The 18,813-nt window shown below is 34.4% G+C and overlaps 2 protein-coding genes across 4 annotated transcripts in view; both read right to left on the bottom strand.

The window, feature by feature from the left end:
• Window positions 1–5,771: 5,771 nt before the first annotated feature.
• Window positions 5,772–15,912, bottom strand: LOC135138984 (uncharacterized). The gene is made up of 9 exons (XM_064069044.1): window positions 15,762–15,912; window positions 12,219–15,713; window positions 12,013–12,165; window positions 11,773–11,959; window positions 11,309–11,507; window positions 6,724–6,823; window positions 6,289–6,670; window positions 6,058–6,234; window positions 5,772–6,009 (listed from the first exon to the last, which is right to left on the bottom strand). Exons 1-9 carry the CDS (start codon window positions 15,828–15,830, stop codon window positions 5,876–5,878), a joined length of 4,896 nt encoding a protein of 1,631 aa, XP_063925114.1. The 5' UTR covers window positions 15,831–15,912; the 3' UTR covers window positions 5,772–5,875.
• A 952-nt stretch (window positions 15,913–16,864) lies between these two features.
• The window catches only part of LOC135138985 (calcium/calmodulin-dependent protein kinase kinase 1), an 81,065-nt gene continuing 79,116 nt past the window's right edge, over window positions 16,865–18,813 (bottom strand). For all 3 annotated transcript variants that reach the window (XM_064069045.1, XM_064069046.1, XM_064069048.1), the window contains 3 exons: window positions 17,700–17,899; window positions 17,263–17,646; window positions 16,865–17,205 (listed from right to left, as the gene is read on the bottom strand). In XM_064069045.1, coding sequence (XP_063925115.1) covers window positions 16,984–17,205; window positions 17,263–17,646; window positions 17,700–17,899 — 806 coding nt within the window. In that variant the 3' untranslated portion in view covers window positions 16,865–16,983. The remainder of the gene's footprint in view (window positions 17,206–17,262; window positions 17,647–17,699; window positions 17,900–18,813) is intronic.

Raw genomic sequence — 18,813 nt, 5'->3', positions numbered from 1 at the left:
TAATTTTATTTTATTAATATGATTTGTAATTTTTATCATTGATCTAATAATAATAATAAATTTTATTTTTTATGTCTGTGTTATAATATAAGTCTTTTATTTTACTATGTTTTAATTTTACATCCTTTGTGTTCAACAGGACACTGAACAGAATTTATCTTTCTCATTTAACACCTTAATGATGGCTGTTGTTGAACCGAATCGCATTTGCCGCATTGACAAAGCGTTTTCTTTTATTAAGAAATTATTTCCTCGTAACAGAGATACGTAAAACTTTAGAATTGTCCTCCGGTTTAAGATCCAAATTGTAACAGTAATTACGCCATAGGTCGCATTTTTTATTGCGGGGCGAAAACATTTTAGTTAATGGTTATTTTTATTTATTTTTACAAATTTTGTTTTAATTTTTAAGCGATATTAAAAAAAAAAAATAGAATAATGTCATCAATTTTGTTATTTTTTGGCGGCAAATTGAAATATGAACAAAAACCAAAGATTGTATCGGGAGTAAAATAATAGGTCACTGTTAAGAGAGTGATCGCTCTGATCAAGGCGATCGAGCTTTCCTCAGATTTCAGCGTTATGTTGTCTTGCGAAATATGAAGTGTGGATAATATAATAACTTAAGTAAAAACATCCAGAAAAATAACAAAACTATGAATTTACAAACAATAAAAATAACAATTACACGTGTTTATGGAGTAGTCAAAGTTTTACACATGTCTGATTTGAAAAAGCATTAATAAACGAGATTTCATTGTGTTTAAATAACTACCCTTTTATAGCATTACAAATTAATTAAATGTGTCTTCACTGCACTCATTAAAAATAAGTGTGGTGCCAAAAAAATTCCTGCTTTGCGGTCCAACCCCTCCCCCCCCCCAATCCCCCACAATGAAAAATACAGTCAATAACTACGTAATTTAAAAAAAAAAGAATCGCTGCCATCCTGCTGTTAATCTCATTGTAGTGCACCTTTTTTTGGCTACAATTTCATTTCAGAAAATATCTACTATATTTCAGTACTACGTGTAAAATTTTCAAGAATTTTTAGTGTATTTCCAAGAATTCCAGAAATTACAGTGAAGCAACTCCGTAATTCCAAAATTAAATCTAACAGTGTTTAGTCTCTCGAAATTAAAACAGCCACCTTTTGAATAATAGCATCTCAGCACAACTACTTTTAACTACATCTTCATTATTTGGAATTCAGAGAGCATTTCAAATGTATTTCCAAAGAATTCCAGAATTACACTTAAGAACTATGTAATTAAAAAAAAAATCGCTGTTGTCCTGGTGTTAATCTCATTGTAGTGCACCTATTTTTCACTATATTTTCATAGTTCAGAAAAAATCTATATTTCAGTACTACGTGTAAAATTTTCAAGAATTTTGAATGTCTTTCTAAGAATTCTAGAAATTACAGTGAAGCAACTACGTAATTCCAAAATTAAATCTAACAGTGTTTAGTCTCTCGAAATTAAAACAGCCACCTTTTGAATAATAGCATCTCAGCACAACTACTTTTAACTACATCTTCATTATTTGGAATTCAGAGAGCATTTCAAATGTATTTCCAAAGAATTCCAGAATTACACTTAAGAACTATGTAATTAAAAAAAAAATCGCTGTTGTCCTGGTGTTAATCTCATTGTAGTGCACCTATTTTTCACTATATTTTCATAGTTCAGAAAAAATCTATATTTCAGTACTACGTGTAAAATTTTCAAGAATTTTGAATGTCTTTCTAAGAATTCTAGAAATTACAGTGAAGCAACTACGTAATTCTAAAATTAATTCTAACAGTGTTTAGTTTCTCGAAATTAAAACAGCCACCTTTTGAATAATAGCATCTCAGCACAACTACTTTTAACTACATCTTCATTATTTGGAATTCAGAGAGCATTTCAAATGTATTTCCAAAGAATTCCAGAATTACACTTAAGTACTATGTAATTCCAAAAAAGAAGCTGTTGTCCTGCTGTTAAGCCCATTGTAGTTTATCTATTTTTGATCACATTTTCATAGTTCAGAAAAAATCTACTATATTTCAGTACAACGTGTAAAATTTTCAGCAATTTTTAGTGTATTTCCAAGAATTCCAGAAATTATAGTGAAGCAACTCCAGAATTCCAAAATTAATTCTAACTGTGTTTAGTCTCTCGAAATTAAAACAGCCATCTTTTGACTAATATCATCTCAGCACCACTAGTTTTAACTAAATCTTCATTATTTGGAATTCAGAGAGCATTTCAAATGTATTTCCAAAGAATTCCAGAATTACACTTAAGTACTATGTAATTCCAAAAAAGAAGCTGTTGTCCTGCTGTTAAGTCCATTGTAGTTTATCTATTTTTGATCACATTTTCATAGTTCAGAAAAAATCTACTATATTTCAGTACAACGTGTAAAATTTTCAGCAATTTTTAGTGTATTTCCAAGAATTCCAGAAATTATAGTGAAGCAACTCCAGAATTCCAAAATTAATTCTAACTGTGTTTAGTCTCTCGAAATTAAAACAGCCATCTTTTGACTAATATCATCTCAGCACCACTAGTTTTAACTAAATCTTCATTATTTCGAATTCAGAGAGAATTTGAGGTGTATTTCCAACGAATTCGAGAATTACTCTTTAGAACTATGTAACTCAAAAAAAAAAAAATGGCTGCTGTCCTGCTGTTATTTCATCGTAGTGCACTTAATTTTGACTACATTTTCATAGTTCAGAAAAAATTTACTATATTTCAGTACTACGTGTAAAATTTTCAAGAATTTTGAATGTATTTCTAAGAATTGCAGAAATTACAGTGAAGCAACTTCGTAATTCTAAAATTAATTCTAACAGTGTTTAGTCTCTCGAAATTAAAACAGCCACCTTTTGAATAATAGCATCTCAGCACAACTACTTTTAACTACATCTTCATTATTTGGAATTCAGAGAGCATTTCAAATGTATTTCCAAAGAATTCCAGAATTACACTTAAGAACTATGTAATTCAAAAAAAAAATCGCTGTTGTCCTGCTGTTAATCTCATTGTAGTGCACCTATTTTTCACTATATTTTCATAGTTCAGAAAAAATCTAGTATATTGCAGTACTACGTGTAAAATTTTGAGGAATTTTGTGTATTTCTCAGAATTCCAGAAATTACAGTGAAGCAACTACGTAATTCCAAAATTAATTCTAACACTGTTTAGTCTCTCGAAATTAAATCAGCCATCCTTTGAATAATAGCACCTCAGCACAACTACTTTTAACTACATCTTCATTATTTCGAATTTAGAGAGAATTTCAGATGTATTTCCAAAGAATTCCAGAATTACACTTAAGAATAAGAACTATGTAATTCCAAAAAAAAAACTGCTGTTGTCCTGCTGTTAATTTCATTGTAGTGCACCTGTTTTTGACTACATTTTCATATTTCAGAAAAAAATTACTATATTTCAGTACGACTTTATAATTCCAAGAAAAATCGCTGTTTTCCTGCTGTTAATCCCATTGTAGTGCACCTATTTTTGACTACATTTTCATAGTTCAGAAAAAATCTACTATATTTCAATACGACGTGTAAAATTTTCAAGAATTTTTAGTATATTTCCCAGAATTCCAAAAATTACATTGAAGCAACTACGTAATTCCAAAATTAATTAACAGTGCTAAGTCTCTCGAAATTAAAATAGTCATTTTTTATCTAATAGTATCTTAGCACAACTACTTTTAACTACATCTTTATTATTTCGAATTCAGAAAGAATTTCAGGTGTATTTCCAAAGAATTCCAGAATTACACTTAAGAACTATGTAATTCCAAAAAAAAATCGTTGTTGTCCTGGTGTTAATTCCATTGTAGTGTACCTATTTTTGACTGCATTTTCATGGTTTAGAGAAGAGCTACTATATTTCAGTACAACGTGTAAAATTTTCAAGAATTTTGAATATATTTCCAAGGATTCCAGAAATTACAGTGAAGCAACTACTACGTAAATCTAAAATTAATTCTAACAGTGTTTAGTCTCTCGAAATCAAAACAACCATCTTTTGAATAATAGCATCTCAGCATAATTACTTTTAACTACATCTTGATTATTTCGAATTCAGAAAGAATTTCAGGTGTATTTCCAAAAAATTACAGAGTTACACTTAATAACTATGTAATTCCAAAAAATAAGCTGTTGTCCTGCTGTTAATCCCATTGTGGTGTATCTATTTTTGATCACATTTTCACAGTTCAGAAAAAATCTACTATATTTCAGTACTACGTGTAAAATTTTCAACAATTTGTAGTGTATTTCCAAGAATTCCAGAAATTCCAGTTAACCCACTACGTAATTCCCAAACCAATTCTAACAGTGTTTAGTCTCTTAAAATTTTAACAGTTACCTTTTGACTAATAGCATCTCAGCACAACTACTTTTAACTATGTCTTCATTATTTCGAATTCAGAAAGAATTTCAGGTGTATTTCCAAAGAATTCCAGAATTACAGTGAGCAACTATGTATTTCTGAAATTAATTCTGGCGGTGATTAGACTCGAAATTAAAAGTCATCCTTAAATTAATTTCATTTTAGCATCTCAGCATACCTCATTTTAGCTACACCTTCATTATTTAGACTTTAGAAAGAATTTTAGGTGTATTTCCAAAGAATTCTAAAATTACAGTGAATAAATATGTGATTCCGAAATTAATTTTGAGAATATGTTTAGTTGTTCGTGATTAAAGCAGTCGTCCTTCGATTAACAGCATCTCGGCGCATCTACTTTTAAGTACATATTCATTATTTCAAATTTAGAAAGAATTTCAGTTGTAGGTATTTCCAAAGAATTCCAGAATTACAGTCAGTGACTATATATGTAATTCCAAAAATTAATTCTGGCGGTGATTAGCCTCTCGAAGTTGAAATAATCATCCTTTAATTAATTTCATTTTAGCATCTCCGCACACCTGTTTTTAGTTACATTTTCATTATTTAGAGTACAGAAAGAACGTCAGGTGAATTCCCAAAGAGTTAGTTATAGTCAATAACTATCTAATTCTGAATTTCATTTTGACAATGTGTTGAATTTTTCGCAGTTAAAACAGTTATCCTTCGATTAGTAGCATCTCAGTACATCTATTTTTAACTACTACATCTTCATCCCAATAAAAAATTAATCCATGTACTTCAGGGCGTTTCGTTTTATAAATATGTATGTAATAATTTTATAAAATGTTATATTTTTGTAGAATAACACGTATAGTCAAAAATAAAAGTAAAGGATACCTTTTTTACCATCCTGTATACATGAAATTAAAACTATAAGCCGACTATAAACTTTTGAAATACGCCACCATTTTTCTGAAGGAAATACGTATCTTTTGCTACTTCCAAAAACAGAACAAAGTTGTATTATTATCAAGTTATGTTCTAACCGCTAAGAATAGTATTCATAATTTCTGCACGTGTACAAGAAAATTAAACAGATGATTTAGTAAAATTAGCTTGACAGAAGAAAAAACTTTATTACTTTAAATATAATTGTGTACTATTCCATTCCTTCAACAGCACGGAACTAGTATTGTTAACCCACGTGACACATTGTTATTCATTTTTTTGTGGTGGTTGAAATTATTGTGTCAACTGTTTAAAATACAGTAAACGTACGCATTAGTTAAGCGTCACTTGCACTTTTTTATTCGTTGTTTTCACCATTTGTACATCGCCTTATTAATTAAAGTGTACACAAGTTTTAATAGTCCCATTTAAAAAACTGCAGACAGAATAAACAAGAAGTAGACCAAATTATATTTATTAAAAATAAACCATCTTATAAGTATGTTATTTACTTTCTACATAACATTATTGCGTGATGATGTTTATTTAAAAGTTTAGCACGTTTAATCAAAAGAATACTTTTTAAAATTATCGTCGATCCACTTTTTGTAATGTGCCACTTTGACATAAACTCCAGGTTTATTGGCGTAGCCACAGTGTTGGCCCCAGGATGTGATCCCGTAGAGAGTAAAAACTCCTGCAAAGTATCGTTTAGTAGCATTTAGTATCACGTTTCATGTCATACCTGTATCGAGACAAGCCAGAGGTCCTCCACTGTCTCCGTCACAAGAGTCTATTCCTTCATCCAAAGACCCGGCACAAATCATTCCCTCTGTTAACGCCTCACCATAGACGTGTGGCATAGCACAGATTTCCCGTTTCTGAAGAGGCACCCATCCAGCTCTCAAATTGTGAGAAAATGCTAAAACTTATCCATTATACAAAACACAGGAAAAGACGCGCATGAACTACCCACCCGATTTTCCACTTTCTATAGACCCGAAACCCGAAATAGTACAATTTAATTCAGCGTCGTAATTCGTATCTGAATCCGGCAAACAAATCGCTTGAACATCATCGTTCAGCTGGAAGCCGCGTCCCTTCAGTTTAACTAAGGCTATATCGTTGTTCATTTTATGACCTTGTCGGAAATTTTCGTGGAGGTAATAATCCTCGATTCGGGCTTCTTGTTCCGTGCCTTCGTGCTCATCAACGTTGTAATCACCGGCTACAATCACATAAGCTCCTTTGGAATAGCCGATTAAACAGTGGGCTGCCGTTAAAACGAATTTTTGGGAAATTATTACAGCGCCACACCAGTGGCTGGTGCTAGTTTTGCCCTTGACTCTGATGGCAGCCTGGAAGACGAATTGTTTATTTCTAGTCGTAGGTTCTTGGGGTATGTTTATACTTGCCAAGGGTAGTCACCCGATTTGGCAACCGAACCTTTCACCACCCGAAAGTGGACGTCGTCGTTTCGGTTGAAAATGTTGTCTTTGCGATATCCACACCTGTATGGAAAAAAATCTGGTAAAAATCGATATTGTATTTTTTTGGTTTAAGTTTGTGTTTTTGTTTTTGTTTTTTTATACATTAATGAATTTCTAATGATATGGCGAGTTACCAATTAAACGGAAATGACTGGTCTAGCTCCTGATAATTTGCAAGTGGCATTTTAACAGTGGCGTATCGTTGTGTTCGGCAAAGAAAAAGTCTAGACAAAAATATATATTACATACAATATTAAATAATAACTATACTGAACCAGTAATGTTCACATCTTAAACATATGAAAAGATGTCATGTCACTGATAGGAAGATTGGGTAAATTTAACATACAAAATATTTGTCGACGCGTTTCGCCAACAACGTTGGCATTATCTAGACAAAGCTAAACTTTGTATTTGTTCGACTGTGTTTCAACGGCGAGGGAAGTTGTGTATAAGTAACCCAAGACCACATTTTTGTTCATCATTCAGTGATTTGTTTTGGTCAACAATATTCAAGTTAAAATGTTACCTTAATCCATGTTCCACCACTGATGCTTGTTTTTATTTAGACGAATTGTTTATACATATGTTTGGGCGCGACGGTCACTCCGCCAATAAGCAATTAACCCAGTATACATTATTCTTGTAAAGTTAACTAGAGAGACTTTTTTATGCATTCATTCATGAATCATACTTTAGTTTTGTTTATTACATCCAGTGCATTGTGTTGTATCGTACCAACAATGGAAAAATGTGAATGCGCTATAAAGCACATGTATAACTACAGTGTAATAATAACAGTTAATCAATAAAATAAATTGAGTCATTATTTTTTTGCATCACCCTGTATAAGCAAATCGAAAAAATACGAATGCAAATGCAATAATTTCAAAATAAGAATAAGAAACGATACTGCAAACAAAACTCAGGCGGTAGCTCTTTGTGCAGGTGGCTGCCTGGCTGCAAGTCATAAATTAGTGGAACGACCGAAATTGGTCAATTTTGCATTTTGCATAATCTCGAGACCATATGTGTCAACAATTTATTTACAGCACATTGTCAACGGGAATACATTACATCGGAAGAATGTCACGTAGACATTTGTTTGATTTGAATGAGTTTATCGCCCCAAAAGGGATGATTAAAATTATTCATAAGCCTCCATTGAACAAAATATTCTGAATGTTATTATTATAATTCTTACCTTATCAATATTATCATTATTTTATTGTTATAAAGAGAGAAAATGGTGTGGCTCTTTCTTAATTTGATCAATAACAATAGATTAATTCATTAATTTTTTTGAGTCGCCCTGTATAAGCAAATCCAAAAAATTTGACTGGAATGATAAATCACGCATCATATTTTGGACTTTTTTGATAGGATTTATTCGGTAAAATTTTGAGCTGACGTCATCAATTTTTTGGAGGGGATAAAAAGTTTATTATGCTTATCATAACTTTAAAACACACAATTTTGTTAGTACTTGCTAAGATAAAACTAATTTTAGCAAATGACATTCCCTCTAAGAAAATAGAAGGTGGGTGGGCGGGGCTAGTACATGCTAAAATGAGACTAATTTTGGCAAGTGACATACTCTCTAAAAACAGAGAGGGCGGGTGGGCCGGATTAATACTTGGCAAGGAAAGACTGAACAATATTAAGAGTAGTTACTGGAATGATGAGGGGATCAGTGGGCGGGGCTTGCCTATAAGACTCTTAAAAAAAAAGCTCAACTCAGCTCCGCCCACCTCTTTTCTCTATTTCACTGACTTATTTTATTTACTGTAAAATCGGAATTGAATTCTGTTTGACAAGCAATAGCATCTACGATTTAAAAGAAAGTAAAAAGTGGTACCTCCCACCCACCCCTATTCCGTTTTAATAATTCAGTCTTATTGGTTCTGAAGAAAGATTATCAGGAGTTTTCAATATTTAATTATTCAATTTTTGGATTTTTCAATTTTCGACGCTGTTCAATTTTTTATTTTTTTTTGTTAGTACTTACTAAGATAAGACTGATTTTAGCAAATAACATTCGTTGTAAGAAAAGAGAGGGTGGGTGGGCGGGGCTAGCACATGCTAAGATAAGACTAATTTTGGCAAATGAGATAGCTCCCAAAAAAATTATAAAATCAAAAGAAATATTGAAAAAATAAAGAAAATGTTTAACGAAAAATTGTGATACACAATCGAAAACTTGCAAAATTGAGGAAACAAAAATTGAATGCTTATGACAACTTTAAAACATCTCCAAAATTTCAAAGCATTTGGTTTTGTAGTTCCTGATTAAATCAATAAAATAAATTCACGCATTCATTAATTTTTTTGTCACCCTGTGTAAGCGAATCCAAAAAATATGAATGGAATGATAAATTTTGAACTGACGTCATCACGCTTTTGGAGGGGATAGGCAAATATATTTTGATTAAAAATTTGTTATGCTTATCACAACTTTAAAACACATGAAAAGAAAATTTAAAACGAAACATTGTGATATGAAATCGAAAAAATGAAAATTGGAAAGTCGGAAAAATGAAAAATAAAGATCAAGAACTTGAAAAATTGAGGAAACAAAAAATTGAAAAATTAAAAAGTGAGAAACTGAAAAATCGAAAATAGAAAAATTATAATATCGAAAAATCGAAGAAACGAAAATGAAAGAAAAATAAAAAAAAAATGGAGGTAAATAAATCCAGATTTTTCGAAAAATTATAAGATTTAATTTTGTGAATTTTATTTTTTTATAGATAACCCTTATAAGATAATATCAGCATTGCATTTCCAAATTTTCGGGAAAATGGAGTGAGTCGTTCTTGATTTAATTAATAAACTAATATGCCTCATTCATTAATTTTTTGAGTCACCCTGTATAAGTGATTTTGAAAACTATAAGTGCTCTGATGACCCAGAATTCTAGAGTCATAATATTTTGCACATTTCAAAGAGGATACAAAATGTTGATATAGAAATTTGATTTTTTTTTCAAATATCTGGGTGTCTAGGGTGAAAACTCAACACGGATTCATAAGCCACAAGTTTAGAAATAGTTTTCTGGGAGACGATGAACGGATAAATTTTGATTGACAATTAATCATGGCTGCAATGACTTTAAACGGTGTGCAAGAATTTGGTTTTACAGTCTCAAAATGAAATTGTAAAGTGTTGTTTGATTTTTCTGAATGTCTAGGGTAAAATAATCAAGATGGATTCATAAACCACAATTGTACTAAATTAAGATTTTCCCTTCCAACTAAAAACAATAGCGTTCTCAAGATATAAGACGTAGAGTTTTAACTGGGACACCTATATAAACATTTATTTCATTTTGTAAATTTTTGCCCTGACGTCATTAACCTTCTGAAGAGGATGAATAATTAAATTCTAATTGTTGTTCTCTAATCATTAAATTTTTACTAATATTTTGCCAAAATTTAAAAAATTGTCATTTTATTGGTTTTAAAACAAACTGTAAAATTTGTTGTTAGAAATTTTACTTTTTTACGATAACCCCTATAATGTGTATGTCAAAAAATAAAAATAGTTTGTAGTTTCCAAGTTAAAATATAAAATTATGGATATTTTTCGAAAAATTACATTTAAAAATACGTAAATGAATAAATGACAGGTGCCGAAACATATTATTTTGCACATTTTAAACACGACACATAGATGTAAACGGAGAACCTACTTTTTCGTACCCTAAAAGCTATCCTATTACAATACAACTTTATAGTGTTTGAAACGACGTAATAACTTTTGTAATTTTTATATATTTATGTAAAAACATTCTATTATATTTTACTAATATTTTTACTCATTGAGAGAATGTTTACTTAGTGTCTTGCGAAAGTTTTTTGAAGAAAAAAAAACAGTAAAGATAAACCACTATTATTTATATAAATTCTTTGCAAATTGCTTTCACCTTAATTACTTTTGGGGTATCTGGAAGATGGCATAAATCGCCACTAGAAGAGATCGAAATGTAGGTTACATTTTTTAAATAATAAGATTGATAAGGATCTCAGAGAGAAAAACCTGTGTACAAACTTTGCAGTCCAAATAACCCTAATGATGTTGTGTTTATTTTAGCTACAATTAAAAAATAAAAAATAAATTTAATTAGGTATCCTACTTTCTACTAGTGCGAAGTATTTTGAGACTGTTGTCACTGAAGGCGACCATAAAGTAACGGTCGTACCGGCCCATCAAAAAAACGCAAATTATGCCTTCTAAACCAGAACGCATAAGCACTTTCTAGACCAACTATAGAAAAAAAGATTGTGAATATGTACAAGTTTCGTGACCACGAATTAGGAGAGCCGTAATTTTTTTTTAGACCGGCAAAACGAAACATGGTACACTTAACAACGCATTATGTTGATTAGGCACCTCGATCGGGTCACTTTCTCCGACTGAAACCTGGCAATTAATTTAAATTTCAAATCCAATTCAAGTTCAAAAACGCAACTTTTCTTTCGCTGGAAGGAAACATTTTTTCGTTACCTTTCCGGATAGTCTTGTGGCATCCGCGCCGGCAGGGCCTGAGAATGTCGTTCGACATACTCGTAAGTGTTACTGCAAATAACGCCGACGTCTTCGTTGTGGTCACAGTTGTGTTCTGCCCAGTTCCAGTGGCTGCAATTTTCTATGCTTGTTTCATTTCCAGCGCAAAATACTTGATCCAGCCAAATAGGGCCAACACCTAGATTACAAAGTTAAGAAATTAGTTGCTTGATCTATTTAACCTTATTCTTTTGTTGTTTTTGGGCGTTTTGCATTTGACCTAATCTATTTTCTTACAGAATAGTCCTAAACATGAATAATTAAAACCAGGTGAAAAACGGTTACGCTACTGTATAGGTCGGGTCAAACGAAACAGAAAAATCAACGTAAATGTAATGCAAGTATGGAAGTAGTGAAATGAATTATACATGCAAATCGATGCTAGAAATTTGTCTATTTCCTACCGGCACCGAAGTAAGCGTCTTTTTTCACAACTGCAGCGCCTTTAAAACCAAGTTGTTGACAAACAACTTTCGCTGCATCTTCGTTAAAATCGTCATCACAGATGGTACCCCAAGTACCATGATACCGAATTTCCACTCTCCCTTGTCGCTGGTTGGTTCCATTTACTAACCTAACTTGTGTAGGTGCCTACAATGATTGCACTTTTTTATTTTTTCATTGAACCTGAAATCATTACATACGTCACAGTGTTGAGTACCTTCGTCTGAACCATCCGGACAATCGAGCAACCCATCGCAGACAAAAGCTAAAGGGAGGCAATCTCTTCCCGTGTCACACTGCCAGTAGTCACTTGCGCATTTTTCGGTTGGTGTTTTACAAACGACTCCAGCGATCTGTACATTTAATAAAATTAAAATTGACTTGTTTGTTTTAATTTTACTTATACCTCTTGTGCCAAACAGTTGTGCACTCCCCAACCACTAAAATCACAATCCAGCAACTTTGTTTCGTTTCCAGAACATGTAACGTCGTCCATCATGTAGAAAGTTTTTTCTGGTGTAAATTCTTTGGCGAAGAAAGAATTTCCTTTGACTTCTACAGCCCCCAAATGAAAACCTAACTCCTTGCAAACAACATGTGCGTCTCTCAAGCCAAATTTGTCATCACAGACGTAACCCGTTTTACCGAAAGCACTAACTTCGATCAGACCTTCATTTTTGTTTCTAGATCCTGTTAGCCGAATGCTGTAATTAAAATCTTGTGCTTTGCACCCTTTCTCATCCATTCGGTCACCACAATCGTCGTGACCATCGCAGATCTTCTTTCTATCGATACATTTCTTGTTGTTACATATATACATACCAGTGCAGTTAATCTTCTCACTGATAAGTTCGTAATAATCGAAAGGGTAATAAGATATCAGAGCCCCAGTTAGACCTTCATTGGTATTCGTAAGGAAACATGTATTATCAATTTTTCGGTAATTGAAAGACTTACAACGCAATTTCTGCGTTTCGACACACATTAAAGCACACGCCGCTATACTCACATTATCCCACCTTTCCTTCTCAAGTATAGCAAGTTTTTGGTTTTTCTTTATCGAAAATCTGGACACATACTCGAGGCACCTTTGTTCGTCGTTTCCGCTAGGACAGTCTTTAATACCGTTACACACTAACGTTTTTGAGATACATTTTTCATTGGCGCAAACAAACTCGCTTTTGTCACAATTATTATTTTTTTGGAGATTGTTCTTAACAGTATTTTCCGCTTCCAAAGTTACTTCTTCGTTATCATCGTATTCAAAAACATAATCTGCGTTAACATCCGTTGAAGGAAACGGTGGTGGCCAGATCTTTTCCAGAACTTTGGGAGTTGTGGATCGAATATACTTACGACTGTGACCTGGCACAAAAGTATCGTCGTAGTCATTGGACCGACTCGTTGTAATGCCTGGTCGTACACTTGTTGTTCCGAAAAAGGGTTCGTAGGAGTTTCTGAAAGGAACGCGAGTGGTTTTCCTTTGATTTATGTTCACTACTTGGTCGTAATTAGAAGTGATTCCTTCTTCATCTAGGTTGTTTGATGGTTGTGACTGCCAGCTATCTTGATGCCCTTGTTGATGGGTGGGGCCGTCTCTGTATCCGTTTTGACCGTACCATCTACCATATCCAGTTTCACCTCTTTGACCCTGTTGGAATTCATTTCTTCGGTTTTGTGTTGACGACTGTCCATACAAGCTACCTTCCCCTAGATCATTACCGTGATTGTAGTTGGTAAACGTTCGATCTCTATTATGGTCGTTGGTACCTTGGTACGAATTGCGATCACTGTTGGAATAACTTCCTTGATTGTTGTTGTAGCTCTTTGGGTAAGTAGCGTATGACCCGGCGAGATTTGTCCTTTGCCCGGACTCCAAGGGACGTTGGGAGTATATATTGGAGCTATCGTAGGGCAGCGTTGTAGCTCCTAGGTAATTTTGATCGTAATTGCCATCAACTCTGGTGTTTTGGTTGCTATTCCAGTTAGGATCGTGGCTAGTGTCGACTCTACTGTTTTGGTTTTGGTTCCAGTTGGTAGGTCTGGTGATGTAAAACCCACTGTTTTGGTGATTACCTTGGTATGGGTCTTGTCTCCAACCGTCACGATTTTGGTTGTCGTAGGAAGCACTAGGGTAGGATCCTGGGTACTGACCACTAGTTGATCCTTTGTTGTACCTTTGTTGAGTACCCCCATTTTGTGTATCGGTGTATAAATTACTACTTCCGTAGTGTGTTTGTTGTCCAGTTGCGTGTTGACTCGGTCTATAGGTATCAGAACCATATGGTTGTGAGTTGTGTTGTGTGGATCCTTGACTATTACCATACTGGTTTCCAGAGTTGCCATAAACTTGATACTGATCTTCCACCCGTCGATTTGAATTATTGTCGTAATACCCAGAACCGGACGTATACCCAGAACCTGACATATACCCAGAACCGGAAGGATATCCAGAACCAGTAAATTGTCTATTCTGTTCGTTGTTTATGTATCTGTTAGTGGAACTATCCCCATACGAGCCTAACCCATAAGTACCAGATCCTGTATGACTACTTCCATACTGGTTTCCGGAAACACCGTACCCTGATCCATAAGTGTGAGGTGTTTTACTATATTGCGTTTGTCCGTATCCAGAACTACCGTAACTAGGGCCATTTTCGTCATAAATCGATGATCCGCTTCCATAAACCGAACCTTTCTGGGTACCGCCGTAGCCGTTACTGGAAGTACTATACGGTCTTGGTTGACCCACATGGTAACCTCCGCTGTATGGAGTAGTGTCATGACGACCATACGTATTCGAATTTCCGTAGTACCCAGACGATCTATTGCGTTGGTAGTACCCCGCGTCATAGTCAACAACACTAATACCCCCTTCCGTGCCATTCCGACAAACCACGTTGTAAGGAAAATCGCAGATTTTTAACTCAGGATTAAAAAGAGTACCTGGGGCGCAACTCTGTACATAAGTCTCCCCGTTTGCACAATTGAGGTACCTAGAACAATCTGTTGGATGCTTGTAAAGTCCTTCCGCACCATAGGGACACCGCACTTCGTTATGTCGATACCGCAGTTGTTGCCTTTCCTGACCACGTTGCGTTTCCCTACTAGGTGTAAAATCGAGCTTCCCATCTATATTTCGCTCAATCAGTTTCTGATTTTCCCCGTTGAAACACGTCGCTTTGTGTGCAAAATCGCAGATGTTTTTGTTAATATCGAACAACGTCCCTGGGGGACAATCCATGAAATTCTCAATTCCACTCACACAGTTTATGAACTTCGAGCAATCAGTGTAGTTCGGAATTAGTCCCGAAAAATCTTTCGGACACCCGATTTGTTCCAAGTTTCGTGATTTTCTACCATTTTCAAGAATAGATTCTCTTGGGCCGCTAATGCAGGACACCTTGTCGGGAAAATCACACTCCAAGGTCTTCGGGTTGAAGAGTGAACCTGGAGCGCAGTTTTGCACATAACCTCGACCTTTCCAGCAATTGAGGAACTGATTGCACGAGGACTCATAAACAAATTGACCTGTGGCATTTTTCGGGCATGCTCTGTACACTTGCACTTTCGGAGTACGTTTTTGTTTGTTGTAGATGACGATTTGGCGTGTGGGGTTGGAATTTTGGCCGATTCGGCTTCCGTTCAAGACGTATACTTGCGTAAGTTTGGCGTTTGGACGCGAGCCGTACGTGTGAGCGTTGTAAACGGGGTAAAGACGTTGTTGCGACGTTCGGTCGTCGCCCGAGAAGCTCGGAGTGTAGCTGTTGGAGTTGTGGTGGTATACGTTACTGTAATTGTGGTTTACGTTGAGTTGATGTGGTCTTTGGTACGACGAGGTTTTTATTCCTGAAGTGTACGTTACAGGTTTCTGATCTATTTCTTCATCTGGTACGTAAATCTAAAACATCGGTTGCTTTCGAAGTTCACGCGTGTGTTTAGTACTCACCTGCAGCGAACTGCTTAAAATCGTCATCCAAATTGTGATTGCAATCAGGGTGGTGGTGTATTTTGCCATTTTTAAAGCGATGCGTTGTTATTTTTCATTTTACTTTGTAAGTTCGAATGTACGTAGTCGACTACTGAATAAATGCTCCATTATCTTATCGGTGTTTCTTAGGAAGGGTCAAGAAATAATTGCCCTCAATAATAAGAAAATAAGATTACTCGTAGCTTCTACGAAGAGCTCGTTCACAAAGAACGCATCGAGTTAATAATTTTAATTAGTGGCCCGAATTTTTAATCTTTACTTTGAAATGTGAATGAACTGTTTTGTTGGTAGTGACATTGCGTCCACAGTAATTTTTGTTTCAATGGTTTGGAGAATCGTGTTGTTGGTTGCGTCGGGACACTAAAACACTTTCATAAGTTGTAATAATTTATTAAATGTCAAATGGGATAATAGAGAAAAATTGTATAACAGTACTAACATTTAAATTCAAGACCAAATTTTAGTCTAAAATTTTGTATAATTTTATGTAATAACAATATAAGTTAAACTTGCTTCATATAAGTTACTGTATAATTAGAATATATGCTTTACATTGTGACAAGTCGATTAAAACAATCAACATTAGAAATAACATTTTCTGTAACGGAAAGACGAAATCTTCTTGAGGTAGTTACAAACGAAAACTTTTTGATTTGCTAATTTGAAACACGATTGTACAATTTGAGCAAAAGATTTCGTAAACTTTAAACACACAATTTTGTAAAATCTTAACATGACAAACTACGGAGTACATGAAAATTGTGCAAAAATTTATAAAATAGTGCTTTTAAACTTCATACTATATGTATTTAATTAGTAGGTATTTGTTGCACATGCAAACCGTAAAAAGGATTCAACATCATAAAAGGCAATTTGGGAAGAAGAGAGAAATCGCTAAGTTATTTTACAACAGTTGATATGAAAATCTTTGCTGTCCTTCGATTTTCACCCATTTTTATGTGGTGATGTGGTCCCTTTGTTGTTAACAGTTTTCGTCAATCTTACAAAAATATATCACACATCTCATAAATATAAAACCAAGAAAAATAATAATAAATAAATAAAATTAACATTTTATTTAAAAAAATAATATTAAAAGAGTATAAAAAAGGATAATCGCTCAAGCTACATTGTACTTAAAATTAAAAAAAATAAGTAAACTCTTTACAGGTAATAATTATCACCGTTTTGTTTCAACCTCTATTTTACTATCATTTTGGTCGTTTGTTACTTCCGTAACGGATTCCAGTGGTGTATCTAAGGATATCTGTCTATCTGAAATCCAGTCATAGGAACCAGGAGCCGAATTAGATCGTCCAGATCTACCTATGTGCTGTCTTGTGGAAGTCGTTTCGCTTGCATTACTGGATCTGTGCGTATCTCTTCTATGAAGAAAAGGATTCTACAAAAAAAAGGTAATTCCGCATCATTTCTGCATCATTTCCCCGCATTAACATACCTGGAAGGAATGCTTCTTGAGCATATGTTTAATCAAGATGAGCGTGTCTAGCTTCGGGATCGACGTGATCACCTTGGCTACTTCCTCTTCAGTAACTTCGACCAAATGGCAGTTTTCTTCTTCAGTGGGCAATGGACTTTGCCCGTCTTTGGTCACCCACGGATGCAACTTGATTTCTGGCAGTGTGATCCGATTCGACGGATCCTTAACCAGCATCTGTCTGATCAAGTCTTTGAGTTTCTCGGGGATCAGCGGCGCGTCTGGGAATTTTACAGTTTCGTGACGAATCTTTGAGTATAAACCTATTATGTTGTTGTCAAAGAACGGAACTTGACCATACACCAATGCGTAGAGTGTTATACCCATCGACCAAATGTCTGCAGCCTAAACAATGCACCGGTTAATTGTGGTTTCGAGTAATGGTCAGGAATAATTACTTTGCCGCTGAATGATGATTTGTTGTCGCCTAGAGCCTCTGGGGCCGTGAAGGCTGGTGTTCCGGCGGTGCTGGATAGAAAGGCGTCAGAACCGTTGAATTCGTTGCATACGCCCAAATCGGCTATCTGGACTCGATCGGATTCGCTTAGTAATAAGTTTGCTGGCTTTATATCACGGTGAATTATCCTTTGGTAATGCACTGGAACAAATGTAGAATATTTATTTCATCCTGTTCAGATATCAGTGACTGAAATTTGGTACTTGACTTTCTGCCAAGTGGTTTCCCTATATTTCAGAAGGATTACACCCATTACATATACATATTGTGTGACGAACGGAGCAGATAAAATTCGGGATTTAGATTTGTTAATGGTTTCCTAGATAATATGAATGTGGACATTTTAGTCAATCTCATACTTTTTTATGATAAAAAGAACTTTCCATGCAGCTCTATAAGCAAAAAATTCGTATGAATGAAGCTTGACAGAACACTTGTGTTGGAACGTGGTATAATCCACAGTGGCGACATTTTAAATTTAAAAACTTCAAACTTGGAACTTGGAATATGTTTAGTTCTTAGACTATGTGTGTTATCAGTTCACGATCAACTGTAGAACGGCTTTTGACGATTCATATAAATAATGATCACAGGAAATCATTCTTTTCCGAAAATATTATACTTAATTATCTACTTTACTTTGTAAGTTACACATAAAATCAAACAGTTTATGACCACAATGTGAATTTAATAAATGAAACTTTCTGATCATCATTTAGGTCTTTCTTTTGAATTATTTGTATGTTTATCTCCTCTAAAAACTTGATGAAGCCATCTCGAAATTTTGTTATCTAAATGTGCAAAATATTTCGGACCTACATTTTTCCCTAACCACTCAAATTTTTGCAAAAACATAATGCACGGTATAATAACAGTTTCCCATCGTTGTAAGGTATTTCGGAAGGTGCGCGTTCGATTCCAAACTTGGCTTTTCGTTTTTTTTTCTCTCCCATTGTGTATCTGCCTTCTCGAGGGTTCCAACTGTCTTTTTAAAAATCTAGAACCTTCGCGGGGGCCCCAAATGATTTTTTTTTATGTGAAACCTTCTCGGGGGT

This window comes from Zophobas morio, unplaced genomic scaffold (genome assembly GCF_036711695.1).
Source record: "Zophobas morio isolate AGI-343-1 ecotype UQ-CSIRO unplaced genomic scaffold, CSIRO_AGI_Zmor_V1 ptg000030l, whole genome shotgun sequence".
In the NCBI taxonomy this organism is placed as follows: Eukaryota; Metazoa; Arthropoda; class Insecta; order Coleoptera; family Tenebrionidae; genus Zophobas; species Zophobas morio.
The sequence above is the reverse complement of the archived record's forward strand: the minus strand, read 5'-3'. Positions and strand labels throughout refer to the sequence as shown.

Bases quoted from the DNA above. Each gene is read 5' to 3' on its own strand.
- LOC135138984 (XM_064069044.1), bottom strand. From the start codon at position 15,830: ATGGCAAAATACACCACCACCCTGATTGCAATCACAATTTGGATGACG. The intron at 11,960-12,012 runs GTATGTAATGAT...CAATCATTGTAG, and splicing joins AAGGTACTCAACACTGTGAC to GCACCTACACAAGTTAGGTT. The intron at 11,508-11,772 runs GTAGGAAATAGA...TTTGTAATCTAG, and splicing joins AGACGCTTACTTCGGTGCCG to GTGTTGGCCCTATTTGGCTG.